General features: G+C 47.9%; 2 protein-coding genes across 3 annotated transcripts in view; one reads left to right on the top strand and one right to left on the bottom strand.

Annotated features, from left to right (window-relative positions):
• Window positions 1-9501, bottom strand: part of ARID3B (AT-rich interaction domain 3B) — a 56853-nt gene extending 47352 nt beyond the window's left edge. The window contains exons 1-2 of one of the 2 annotated variants that reach the window (XM_036736851.1): window positions 9387-9501; window positions 4971-5600 (exon numbers count right to left, since the gene is read on the bottom strand). In XM_036736851.1, coding sequence (XP_036592746.1) covers window positions 4971-5516 — 546 coding nt within the window. In that variant the 5' untranslated portion in view covers window positions 5517-5600; window positions 9387-9501. The remainder of the gene's footprint in view (window positions 1-4970; window positions 5601-9386) is intronic. The other variant, XM_036736852.1, reaches the window with a different exon arrangement.
• Window positions 9502-9897: 396 nt separating this feature from the next.
• LOC118828130 (actin, cytoplasmic type 5) lies at window positions 9898-12091 on the top strand. Its single transcript, XM_036734550.1, has 2 exons — window positions 9898-9999; window positions 10458-12091. The coding sequence occupies exon 2, from the start codon at window positions 10478-10480 to the stop codon at window positions 11606-11608; it is 1131 nt and encodes a 376-aa protein (XP_036590445.1). The 5' UTR covers window positions 9898-9999; window positions 10458-10477; the 3' UTR covers window positions 11609-12091.
• Window positions 12092-13437: the final 1346 nt, after the last annotated feature.

Here is a 13437-nt window from a genome sequence, read left to right as displayed (position 1 = left end):
GTAGGACAAGGACTGGGAACACTCATACTTGGACAGTAGGAAGAGCTTCATGAACCAAGAAAGGAGAGTAAGGAATAGTCAGACAGCCAAGAGGACAGGCTAGGGGTACTCTGGAACATATGGAAGAAAACAGAATCCAAGAAGAAGACATGGTCAAAGGCATCAAATGGGAGCAGAAAAGAAGGTGAATGAGGACTGAAAAAAGCCAAGAAGTGAAGTGGTGACACTGGTGACCTTCTAGAGAGTGACCCAGGACAGAAGCCAGATTTCAAGGCAGAGAGAGGTGGCATGATTTTGTCAAAGCAATTAATCATATGGGTCATGAGGAAGGGGAAGCTTAGCTTTCTATGTGTACTCTTACCAGGAGAAAGTTAGATCATATACAGGTTGACACAAAGGCTGGGCAACCACACTCTTTCCTAAACCATCCCTCTGGTGACACTGTCAAAGATAGAAAACTGGGATGGGAAGACCACTGGTTTGACCCAGTATAGCATCTCTTAGGTTCTACATCTTAGCATTTCTTCTACTCATTTGTTCACTTAGAAAGCTGGTGAAGGGATGTACTGAATTCAATGGAAGAGTCAACAACAGCAGCAACAAGCACAAGCCTGTGCAATTTTTCAAATTATTCCTGAGACCCGTGCCTAGAAGCAAAAGGGGGCAAGGCAGGATGCTGACATCCCAAAGCAGCTTCTGATGGGGCCAGTGCATGTAGGAAGCTTATCCTGTTCCAGCCACGACTGTTTTTAAACTATGGGCCACTATATATAAAAGACAGGCAGTCACACAGCTCCAAAACACGTAAAAGAAAATTGAAGTTCACTCTCTGCTCTGCTCCCCTTCACGCTGACTATCTGGCCCTTTGAGGGTAATTTCACTTTGGGGTTGATTAGAGGATCAGGGAGTTCTGGCCCAGAACTGCCACATCATCAGAAGTCCCGGTTCTGAGGTTCCCTTTCCTCCTCTCCCACTCCTCACCTCCACACCTACCATTGATGAACTGTCTTCTCCCATTAGAACCTAAGTTCTTTGAGACTCAAGACCATTTTGGTTGCTTGTTTTTGTATCTCCAGCACTTAACACAGTGCCTGGCACAAAGTAATTGCTTCACAAATGCTTTAGCTCACTCTCTCTGTCTGTCTGTCTATCTATCCATCCATCCATCCCAGAGCTTGTGAAGTATTCTTCCAGGTCAGTACAGAAGCCAGGGGACCTCCATGCTCTCCCTAGCATGGATAGAGAAAGAAAAGAGGCCTCTGGTAGTTTTGTTTTTTCTTTGTAGAATTTTGCAAAGCAGTACACAAATAAAGATAATACATACACCCATCAAAAAAAATCCAATTTATGGTAAAGTAGAAAGAGCTCTGGGCTAGCCAACAGGACCAAGTAACTAGCTTTGCCACAGCTTAACCTCTCTGAGACTTAGGTAACCTCATTTGTAACTGGTGTGGGGAAAGCTCTCTGCCTATCTTAAAGTGCTCTACAAGGACACCATGTTTGTGAAGGTGCGATTGCTGCTCTCCGCCTGGTCCCTGGGCCTGTTTCTCGCATACAGTGTTAGACCAGGGAAGTCGAGGTGAGTAGGAGCAGCCAGGCATCAGCATCTGCCACTGCCTGCTCCCCACTCCCAGTAATCAAAGGGACTGCCTAAGGATGCAGAACACTAGACACAGACGCTCTTGCTCATTACAGCATTTAGTCTGACAATCTTATTTCTCTTCTGTTCCTTTATGAGGCACCTCAGATCTTTCCACTTTGGCCACTATGGTGGCAAATGCCTTAACTATAACCAGGACTCACTTGGGCCTTTTCTTTCCCCCTCTATACAATGAAGCCTGAAACCTCTCTCCAAATGGTTCACACCTCCGAGTTGCTGTGTGTTGACAGGGTTTCCCACTCTGGTTGTCAAAATCAGCTCAGGGCTTTTGTCTCTGTTGCCCGGTTTTACAATTATTTACTCAGCTATCCAAGCCCGGTGGGGTTCAGAAAGCCAGGCTCAATGGTGTCATCCATCTTCCTATCACTCTGTTATTGGGAATAACAAAACAATAACAATCATTCCCCTGTGCCCCATGCCCCCCCACCCCCCACCGCAACCTCACATCCTAAAAATACACAACTCTGGAGAAGCAAATTTCTCAGGAGTAGAGAAGCAGAAAAAAATACATATGGCTCCTCATGTTCTATAGCAGATACTTTCAATCGCCTTCTCCACAACTCTGAAGTCTTTTCAAATGTTTTTTCAGTCATGAATGGCAGGCACCTTGCTTTTCAAAATGTTTTTTCAGGTATGTCTGTTTGTTTACCAAATCGTTCCATGTTCCAGACACAAGCAACTTGTCAAGATCATTCTGTATGTTTTTTAAACACAAGTCATTTTATGTTTGTTCTCCTACCTGAAACATAAATTAAGTTGACGCTCCACAAAATGAGCTAGATTTGGAAAAACCACCCTGGCTGAAAGCCAGGAAATAACAACACAAGCATCACAGCTGCCATTTATCGAGGATTTTAAGGTCTTCCCGTCACTCTCTGCACATCATTTTATTGGAGTTGCCAAACAGTCTTGTGTGGTCAGTAACCCGGGCACTGTTCTCCCCAGTGTACAAAGAGGAAGCAAGTTCAGAGAGGGCAAGGCCAAATAGCTACACCACCCCCCACCCCCAGATTTCATCCAGCCTCCAACATATTATTAACAACAATGGAGAAAAGACTACGACCTCTGTGAAGCAACTTCAGAAGAAGCTTTGTGGTTTTTTCCTACAAGAGAAACACTTCTTTAAACACCCCCAAACTATTATGCCACACACACACACACACACACACATACACAAATTTACTCCTGGCAAGGTACAAGTGACAGCATCAGTACTAATCAATTTTATTCAGATCATCAGAAATGAGAAGGGGAGTGGATGTGAAAACATACCTGCACTACACACACAAACCAGGGTTTTTCATTAATTCTTTCAGTCATAAGTAAAACTGGTCAGGGTAAGACTGTTGTTCCTTGATTCTATTCCTTCTGTCCAAATCCAGGGAAGGGAGAAGGAACTCAACCCCTTTGGGTGTCTAATTAGAAAAGTGGTCCAATATTCAAAGAACATCTTGACTTAGGCTCAGTAATGAAGGAGCCTAAAGAACATCTAGGCCAACAATCTCAGATTCCGGGAGAGGGCCACTGTGTGCCCTTGGGTGCTCTGTCACAAGGCACCTGATTAATTCTTCCATGCCAATACAAGTCACTGGAGAGCTTTTTTCTAAAACCCCAGTGGCCTGACCTCAACACCTGCATGGTTTCCTGAAGACAGACAGGCAGGCAGGCCAGTATGGGAAGCTCCACTCACTCCTCACACACGGCTTCACTTTCGAGGAATAAGGACTCATGTGCAGAGGCTGGCCGGCCGCCAAGACCCCGCTGCCTCCTGCCTGAACTCCCCCTGACTGCTGTCAGGGATCCCTCTTTCATGCTGACTCAACATGGAACTCTGCCAACCACACGGTAATGGAGGGGCTGCTAGCAATTCACAACCATGGAGTGCTAAATCACATTTAAATCAACTGGGAGGGTCTGGCTTTGCGGCCAAGGTGCTGTTATGGGAGCTGAGACTCCTTGGCCCCAGTCCCAGCTCTGCTACTGAATCACTTAGTGATTTGAGGGCTGGCCTCTCTGCACCTCGGCTCCTTCCTTATTTCACGGACATGGTGTGGGGGAAGCCAAGGAAACGATGGCCCAGCAGGTGCTGTGTTAAGAAGGCTGGCTCTGGACTCCCAGTCCTAGGTCTGAATTTCCACTTTGCCGGTTATGACCTGTGTAACCTTGGGTTGGCCCCATCACATCTCTGGGCCCCCATTTCACACCTGAAACATGAGGGTGACGGACTAGAAGACCCCCTAATTCTATTATCCTACAGACCGGTACAGAAATGTTAGGGCAGGAAAGCAAGTCATCTCCAAATCCAGAAGAGCTTGTGATTCAAGTATTCAAATTTCGGGATCCCCCTACTCCATCCCTGCCCCTGCATAAAGACATGCCTTCTTTATTAATGTAAAAACATCAACACGTGACTTAATCTGAGACACCCACTGCGGTACAGCAGAAAGAGCCAGGGATCTGGGTTCAAATCCAGCCTCTGATTCCTACTGTGTGACCTCGGGCAAGTCATTTAGCCTCCATAGGCTCAGTTTCTCCATCTGTAAAATAAAAGGGGTGGCCTCGATGATTGCTGAGGTTCCTTCCAGCTCTGAGTACGCTTCTATAAATATGCATAAAACAAAATACAGTAGAATGGGAGAAGCTAACATTACTAGTTTCACCATGGAATCCACTGTTAGAGGCCACTAAGGGGTACAGTGAATAGAGCACTGGGCCTAGAGTCTGGGAGACCCAAGTTCAATCCTACCTCAGACATGTACCACCTGTGACCCTGGGCAAAGTCATTTAACCTGTCTGCCTCAGTTTCCTCCCCTGTACAATGGGAATGATAATAATGGTGCCTACCTCTAAGGGCTGTTGTAAGGACCCAATTAACAGTACTTGTAAGGTGCTTGGCGCTGCGCCTGACGCACAGGAGGCCCTAGACAATGTTCATGCCATTCCCTTCCCCCTTAAGCACTAACAAGTTACTTAACTTGCATTAACTTATCCTTACACCCTTTTAGGTGGAAAAAGAGAGGTCACAAAGGAAGTCCAGGCAGACACGGGATTTGAATTCACAGCCCCTACACTTCCAGGCCTTTGGTCACTAAGGCAGAGATGAAGAAATTGGCATTGCTCTTTCTGCCTTTAAAGAGGCCCTAAAGGTTTGGTTTTCTTCTTTTCACAAAGAGGGAGGCAGGAGAGAGAGAGAAGGTGGACTTGAAAACAAGGCTGAACTTAAGAAACTCACAAGGAGCCCCCAAATCAATCTATCTCGGGCCCCTTTCAATAAAAGCACATAGGCAGCATCACCAGAGCTGACACTGACCTGCTTAAGTTGCTCCTCCAGGTTCCAGTTTGGGTGGCCAGATGCTGAGACTGAAGGGGAGGCTTTCAAAGCATCTTTGGCATGATCCTCTTTGATATGCAGCCCCCTTTGCAGCCCTGGTGCTGGAAGAGGAGGAGGATTTGACATGGGGGTAGCTCTGGGGTCATGACGAGTCACTTTCTGCATGTGGAAATATTTGGAAGAAGGTTGGGCTTCCTTCTCAGTGATCTCTGCATCTTCCCCATCCCCTTCCTCATCTTCTAGGCCCCCTTCCTCTTCTTCATCAGGTTCTGAGCTCATGACCCGAGAGGCTGCCGTTGCTGGTGGAATTCTGGCCAGTGGCCCCAGAGCAGGACTCCCGGAAGCCTTGGTAGTCGGGGAAGTGAGACTGGCCTGCTGGGCTGCCAGCTGCTGAGCATATAGCAGCTGTGCTTCTCTCATCTGCCGCTCCTGCCTTTCCCGGGAATCCATCTGTAGAGGAGCTGGATGCTGCTGCTGCTGCTGCTGCTGCTTCTGCAGCTGCTCCATCAGAGCCTCAAGCCTCATCCGCCGGTTGGCATGGCTGGGAAGGTGGGCCCTGCCAAGGAGGCACACAGGATCCACGCTGGATCCTTCAGGTCCCCACAATGGCTACAAAGGAAAAACAGTCATATAAAACATGTACTGACAGGCTTTTCTTTACAGCTTTCCTCCAGCAAAGGGCCATGAGAAATCCAAGCCTGATCTGATATCTGAACTCACACTAAATGTAAATGCAGACTTTCAGTTTCTCATGCTGAGCTCTCAGATTATGTCCTTAATTGGTGGAAAGCAAGGGTGACAGGGAAGTGCAGTTGTTCCCTTCTAAATATTTAAAAATAAATCCAGAAAGGTTCCATTCTCCTAGTATCTGGGTTCTGATCTTTTCCCCCTCAATATTTCCAGATATAAGTATTTTTAATTGGCAGGAATGCACCTAGATCTGTAGTATACAAAGTCTGTGACTCTTAAAACCAGAATCATGAAGGCAAGAGTGGGCAAGACTGAAGAAGAGAGAACTGAAAGAACCCAAGGAATGTCTCAGTCAAGGTGGACATATATAGATAGGAAGCAGAGAGAATTCCACTCCCCCCTTTCCACCTCCCCCACCTTTGGAAGGAAAGGAAAACCAAGCAAGCTGCTCTTTGGGGTTAAGCTTTACAAAATGCCATGATACGATGGCCTGCTTGGACTGAGCAATGTTAACTGGACACTAAGTCTTTAAAAAGAATCCAATTTCAACAGCATGAAAGAAACATGCAGGAGTTTCAAATTGCAATCATCATTCAAAACAAACAAGAGGAAATTCCTCTGGAGATTTTAAAGTTAATTAACCTGAAGCAAATATCAATATTATCTATAAAGAGCGCAAGCTAATTTCTCCTCTTTTTTCGTAACTGCCAGGTAATCCACATCACATTCCCTTTCTTCGAGAATCATGATGACCATTCTGATGCAGCCCCAAAATGAAGGGCCTTTTCAGGAAAGAAGCCTTCTGGGGCAGGTTGAACAGCATTCTTCCTCTTACAAATCATTCTTCAAACACACACCCCCTTTCACGCCCTCCATTCCCCAAGTGAAGCCCCACAACAAACACTGGATGGGTTACAGACGTGATACACATAGGCTCATGCGCTTCAGATCACATAATGCTTCACCTAAGCCTTGGTAAGTGAACAGACCATATAAATGGACATTTCAGGCAAATGAAAGTTACCATGATGGCATACCATTGCTTCCACATGTATGTTAGCACAGGACAGGTCGTGACTTGATATGTGCTAATGTTTGAGGGCTGGACAGAAGAATCAAAGTCTTTAACATCCCCCAAAACCCTGAGGCCTGCTTGGACACTGAACATTCTTCATGGATTAGAGTGAGAAAGGGGGATGTTTAAAGCTAAGCAAAAGATTAGAGATGGATTAAGAATCCTCATTTTCTGTGTTTATTTTACCAATAGTGCTTTTGCTTCTTACATTCTATGGAACCTTTAAATTCCAAGTGGCTTCTAACTGCTCTCATTGCTTTGAGTACTTAAAGAGAAAGAAATAGAATCATTTTTATTTCATTTCTCACTTCAAAAAAAATAATTATGACAAGCTTTCTATTCCCATCAGAATCTGGGAGACAAAAAGCATTTAAGACATTTAAAACCCAGTAAAGAAGTAACTTCAACAACAGGGGAAAAGAACTATGGGATTGGTGAGCTTCAAATTTCCTTTTAATATCAGCAGAAAATTACAAGTGAACTGTCCAGGAAACAAGTGCCCTCATTTACCACCCAATTATTTCTTCTTACTAAGGATTTAGCAACTCCCACCTCACATAAAGTGGGACCATGGATGGGGTCTCCACATGACAAAAAAATTTAGTTGCTTTGTGATGCCTGAAGGCTTTACCAGACCTCACACTAAAAATAACCAGTTTGTCCAGAAAAACAGTATCAATTGTACTTAGGTAACTTATTCTGCTCTAAAAACTAAAAAAAGCCCTCTTCATATATTCCTATATCACCGAATACCCCCATTTTCACACAATTTCCCCTTACCCCTAACTCCCATCCTACACAAATTTCTGACTCTGATCTTTTTACTCTATTCTTTAGCCTCTGACTTCCCCAACCCATCCCTCCACTCCCCCATTCACTAGATCCCAGTCTGACCCCCCCACTTTTCCTTACATTGCAACCCCCCCTCCCTAACCCTCCTTGTCCTTCCTAGTCAGGCCCTTCCCACCCTTTATAACTCCAACTCCTCACCACTACCACCCCCATTTATATCTCCCCTACATCCTATTACCCAGTTCTACCTGTAGCCTCTTACTCCCTTCTCTCCTCTCACAATCTCGGAAGCCCCCATCTTAAGCAGCTGCCCTCTCTTTGCCCAGCCCTTGGGAGACCTCTGCATTTCTGGAACACCACCCCCCCCATCATGCCTGCCCACTTTCTCCAACCCTTCTCTATTTTAACACCCTCACCCCATCTTCACTCTGACCTCAGGGCCCCAACTTTACCTATCCCTTTGAATTCCTCAGCCTATCTTTACCCCACTGTGATTCCCCACATTTAATACCTCTCATTCCCCTACCTTTAACCCTACATCCCCCCATCTTCCCCCTCACAGTTAAAGCTAAACCCACTTTTGACTTACACCAGCCCCTTCCCACTTACTCTCCTAACCTTCCTGCCTTTCTCTGTCACCCCTAGTACACAATACTCACCCCTCCCTACACACATAGACCCCAACCTTTAATCCAGTGGTTCTAAAACTTTTTGGTCTTAGGATCCCTTACAATTCTTAAAAATTACTAAGGACCCTGCCAAAGAGCTACTGTTCATGTGGGTTATATCAATGGATACACACTGTATTAAAAATTAAAATGTTTCAGCAGTATTATGATAGTAGTTTTGACCTGGAAGACCCTGTCTCTGTGACCACACTTCAAGGATGCTTTAACCTATCTTAACCCTCCTCATTTACTCTCCTAACCCCGCCCCCCCCCCAGGCTCTCACAACTTGCCTTCCCCCTCTAACCCACCTCAGAATCCGGCTCCATTTACTCTCCTTATCCCCCCCATCTCCCCCCTCATCCCTAAGGCAATTACAATTTACATCTCCTGCCCCCCTTAGCCTGACTCAGCAACTCTGGATTACTCCTCTTACTTGGTCCCCCCCCCCCGTCCCCCCCCACCCCCCCCAAGGCTCTCGTGACTTCGCCCCTACCCCGCTTTTACCGTCTCGTTTTCCTTCAACGACTCCCTTTATGGTAACTCTCCTTTAGGTGTGAAACCTAAGGTCTCCCAATTTCCATCTCACCCCCCTTACCCTGCCTTAGCCTCCCTTCCCATTAGCTCCTCTTGTCCCCTCCTTCCAGGCTCCCCCATCTCGCCCCCTCTCCATTTACCCCTGTGGCCGCCCCCTCCCATTTCTCCCCCTTCCCATCTACTCCTCTGGCCGCCCCCTCCCATTTCGCCCCCTCCCCACTGACGCCTCTCGTCATCACCCCTCCCATCTGGCCCCCTCCCCACTGACTCCTCTCGTCCCCCCATCTCGCCCCCTCCCCACTGACCCCTCTCATCATCCCCCTCCCATTTCGCCCCCTCCCCACTGACCCCTCTCATCATCCCCCTCCCATCTCGCCCCCTCTCCACTGACGCATCTCCCCTGCCCCCCGCCCCGTTCTCCCATCTCCGCTCCTTTCCAAATGGCCCCCTCCTCAGTGACTCTTCTGGCCGCCCCCTCGCTTCTCGCCCCCTCCCCAGTGACTCCTCTGGGTTCCCCCTTTATCTTCCCTCCCCCCCTCGTCACAGCGGGCTGGGGGCCTCTGAGGCTCATTTCGTGTAAGTCCCTCATTTTACAGATGGGGAAACTGAGTCCCCAGTCGGGCCGGCGGTGTTACCTCGGGCGGCTCCTGCCTCAGCCCGTCCCGCTCCTGCCACAGCTACGCTCCTGGGTCCGGCCGCCGCTGCCGCTGGTGCTGCGGCCCCGGCTCTGCCACCTCCGCCTACTCCTCCAGCCCCGCAGGCGGCAGCGGCGGCGGGGACAGCGAGGCGGGGCCCGCACCGGAAGCGGCGCCGGGGGCCTGGGCGGGGCGGGGCGGGGGAGGGGGAGGGGAGGAGAGGTGGGAGGGAGAGGGAAGAGGAGGAGACCAGAGGGGAGGGAAGGGGAGGAGGAGAGGGGCGGGGCGAGGCGGGGGAGGGCGGTGGGTTAGGGGGAGGTGGGGCCCGAGGCCGGAAGGGGAGGCAGAGGGAGGCCCGGCCGGAAATGACTCCTCCCCCGGAGGGAGCGGAAGAAAAAAGGGAGGGGAGGAGCAGGATGGGGGCGGGGTTTGGGGCGGAAATGGACACTAAATTCTTCGGCCAATGGGAGGCTCGGGTGGGTGGAATTCCGGTTCCGGTGTGAGCGCGCCCGGCTCTGAGTTTAAAAGCGGGGCGCGCGCCGTGGCTGAGTGACATACCAGTCGCTGTCGTCGTCTGCTGCGAGACGGAGAACTAGGGCTGCGCTAGCGTGAGGTAAACGGGACTGGGCCTAGAGGTGGAGCGGCCGGGGTAGAAAGGGAAGGGTGAGGTGCGCCCAGTAGGAAGATGTAGGGCGGGGACGGGCAGCCCCGATCCGCCGGGTCTCCTGCGCTCGCTCGCGCTCCCTCTGCCGCCACAGCTGGTGACTCATCAGACTCGTGCGCAGTCGGCGAGCCCGAGGCCTGCGCTCTGCCCCTCTCCCGGAGGCCCTGGCGTCCGTAGGCCGCTCGGCCCGCGGCGCTAGGCCCCGAGCCCTCCGTGGCCGCCGCCTTTGGCAGAGTCGCCTTGCTCCGTCCCCCAGGAGGCCTGGCCCTCTGCCCACGCCTCTAATCCAGGCAGGCTAGATAAGGGGGAATCCGGGCAGCCGCCCTAAGCAGGCGTTGGTTCAGGGGGCGTGATCGAGTGCCAGCCTGGAGTCCAATCTAACCCATTCTCCACCGTCTCTACCCTAGTTTTCCAGACGCGTTCCAAAATGGCTGATGAAGAAATTGCTGCCCTTGTGGTGGACAACGGCTCGGGCATGTGCAAGGCCGGTTTTGCCGGAGACGATGCCCCTCGGGCTGTGTTTCCTTCTATCGTGGGCCGTCCCCGGCACCAAGGAGTCATGGTGGGCATGGGGCAGAAGGATAGCTATGTGGGTGATGAGGCCCAGAGTAAAAGGGGCATTCTTACCCTCAAGTATCCTATTGAGCATGGCATTGTAACCAACTGGGATGACATGGAAAAAATTTGGCACCATACTTTCTACAATGAGCTCAGAGTTGCCCCAGAGGAGCACCCTGTTCTGCTCACTGAAGCTCCCCTGAACCCAAAGGCCAATAGGGAGAAGATGACACAAATCATGTTTGAGACCTTCAACACTCCAGCAATGTACGTGGCCATCCAAGCTGTGCTGTCTCTCTATGCTTCTGGTCGTACCACGGGTATTGTGATGGACTCTGGGGATGGGGTCACCCACACTGTCCCCATCTATGAAGGTTATGCCCTACCGCATGCTATCCTGCGTCTGGACCTGGCTGGTCGGGACCTCACCGACTACCTCATGAAGATTTTGACTGAAAGAGGCTACAGCTTCACCACAACAGCTGAGAGGGAAATTGTGAGGGATGTCAAAGAGAAGCTGTGCTATGTTGCCCTGGACTTCGAGCAAGAAATGGCCACGGCGGCTTCTTCCTCCTCCCTAGAGAAGAGTTATGAGCTACCTGATGGTCAAGTCATTACCATTGGCAATGAGAGGTTCCGATGCCCTGAATCCATCTTCCAGCCTTCTTTCCTGGGAATGGAGTCCTGTGGGATTCATGAGACCACCTACAATTCCATTATGAAGTGTGATGTTGACATCCGAAAGGATCTGTATGCTAATACAGTGTTATCCGGTGGTACCACTATGTATCCTGGCATTGCTGACAGAATGCAGAAGGAGATCACAGCCCTGGCTCCAAGCACCATGAAAATCAAAATCATTGCCCCACCTGAACGAAAATACTCTGTCTGGATTGGAGGCTCCATTTTGGCTTCTCTCTCTACCTTCCAGCAGATGTGGATCAGCAAGCAGGAATATGATGAGTCTGGTCCTTCAATTGTCCACCGGAAATGCTTTTAATTAATTATTAGTTGCCTGATCCTTGTTACTTGCAGGTGTACATGTGCCAGGTCAGATGTTTACATAGACCACAAATGGACCAAATGTTTGTGAAAATGCCCATGAAAAGCTTGTTCCATTAACTTTTTATTTATTTATTTGACTTACTTGTGATATTTGTTTTCTTAAGTTTAGTACATCAATAGAGGTGGATTATTTACACTACAAGTTTAACTTTTGTGTCTTGTTGACAGGTTGTTAATAATTTATGTGCTTGTGCTACTGCTCCTGGCAAACTGAAGTTTCAGGAACTTAGATTTGACTGTGGTAGATATTGCTCTAAATAGAACTGTAATTAACATTGTTCTGTTAATGCAAAATAAAAATTCTGCAATTAAAAATCCCAGTTTTGCATGGTCTACCTTAAGCCTTGAAGTTTGTACTTTAATTCCTGTATAAAGAAAGGTCTGCCAAAATAAAATTGTTACCCACTGTGCTAAAGGGCCCAGAGTGTGATAAAGCAGCTGTTTCTTTCTAGATATTGCATGTATTAACTCCTTCAGCTGCTTCCCTATAAATGGAGATAAGGAGCTAGTAGATTTTAGCTCCTTAACCTTACCTTTTAGCAAGAAAATGGTCTGTTGTGTCTTTCAATCAAATTCCTAACTCAGTTTACCTCAATACAAGTACCGTCCAGCCTACGTTTACCATTATAGGAGGGGGACACAGACTTTTTTTTTCCCCTAAAAGAACAAGGTATGTTACGTGAAATCTGAAGTCATTTTAAGGATTCAAGAAATTTTCTTAGAACCCGTAAAAGGAATTTAAAACTTCATTATTTCTAGTAAACAGTTTGATAACCCTCATATAAAATTAGGTCTGAGCCTAAGGCTAAAAGAATTCTTCCAGATTGTCCTTTTCCTTTGACTCTAGGTGTGTGATTAATTTCCACAAAGGAAATTGGCCTATTTGGGATAAATTATGAGTTCTAGCACACATCTAAATTTTGCAAGTGAACGTAATAGGAATAGTATATATCATTTCTTGAACAAACATTTCAGATTGTACGCATAGTGCTTTGAACTAGGCAACAACATTGATGCCAGGCTAAATGGAACAAGGTGCTTACTACACTCATATATAGTCCATTTAGGTGGATAAAACAAATCATTAATAGTTACATGATAAATTCACCAGAAAAAGCAGAACAAAGTTAGTTGAACTCCAAAGGAGAAAAAGTTAAGGGAAAGTTTTATGAAGGATGTGAGGTTTGAATTGAGTTTTAAGGGGGCAGGGTCTGTACCTGTGATTCTAGGGAACTCCTGGTTGGGGAATCTCCCTGTACCAGTGCAGATTGGCACCTTGGAAGTTCATAGTTTTAGTGTCAGGTGGGGCTTAAATGCCAGGTCTTCCTGACTTCAAGGCCAGCACTGTCCAATTTACCACCCTGGTTTGAGGGGACCCAGGAATTTACCTGGATTAAGAGAAGTGTCTAGGCATATGGCAACATGCAGGGCAAGATGAAAGATTATAGTATTTTAAGATTTAGAGGTGGAAGAGAACTTGGGTATCAGCTAGCCCAACCCTCAAGCCACTCTCCATCCTGCATTTTAACAGATGAGGAAACAAACCCAGAGAGAACCTTCCTGGTCTCTTGTTTTAAGTGAGACTGTCTTAAAGTGGCAACTTAGCATGTTATGTTAGCACTAATTGGCAAAGTAAACAAAAATTCCTACCTCTGACTCTCAATCATTTTTTATTCTTAGCCAGAGAGGCTAAATAACTGCCAGTGGTCTGCAAAGGCAGTATTCAAACCCAGGTCCCCTGACTGAGTCCTCCAATCATTTACT

Source organism: Trichosurus vulpecula, chromosome 8 (genome assembly GCF_011100635.1).
Source record: "Trichosurus vulpecula isolate mTriVul1 chromosome 8, mTriVul1.pri, whole genome shotgun sequence".
In the NCBI taxonomy this organism is placed as follows: domain Eukaryota; kingdom Metazoa; phylum Chordata; class Mammalia; order Diprotodontia; family Phalangeridae; genus Trichosurus; species Trichosurus vulpecula.
The sequence above is the reverse complement of the archived record's forward strand: the minus strand, read 5'-3'. Positions and strand labels throughout refer to the sequence as shown.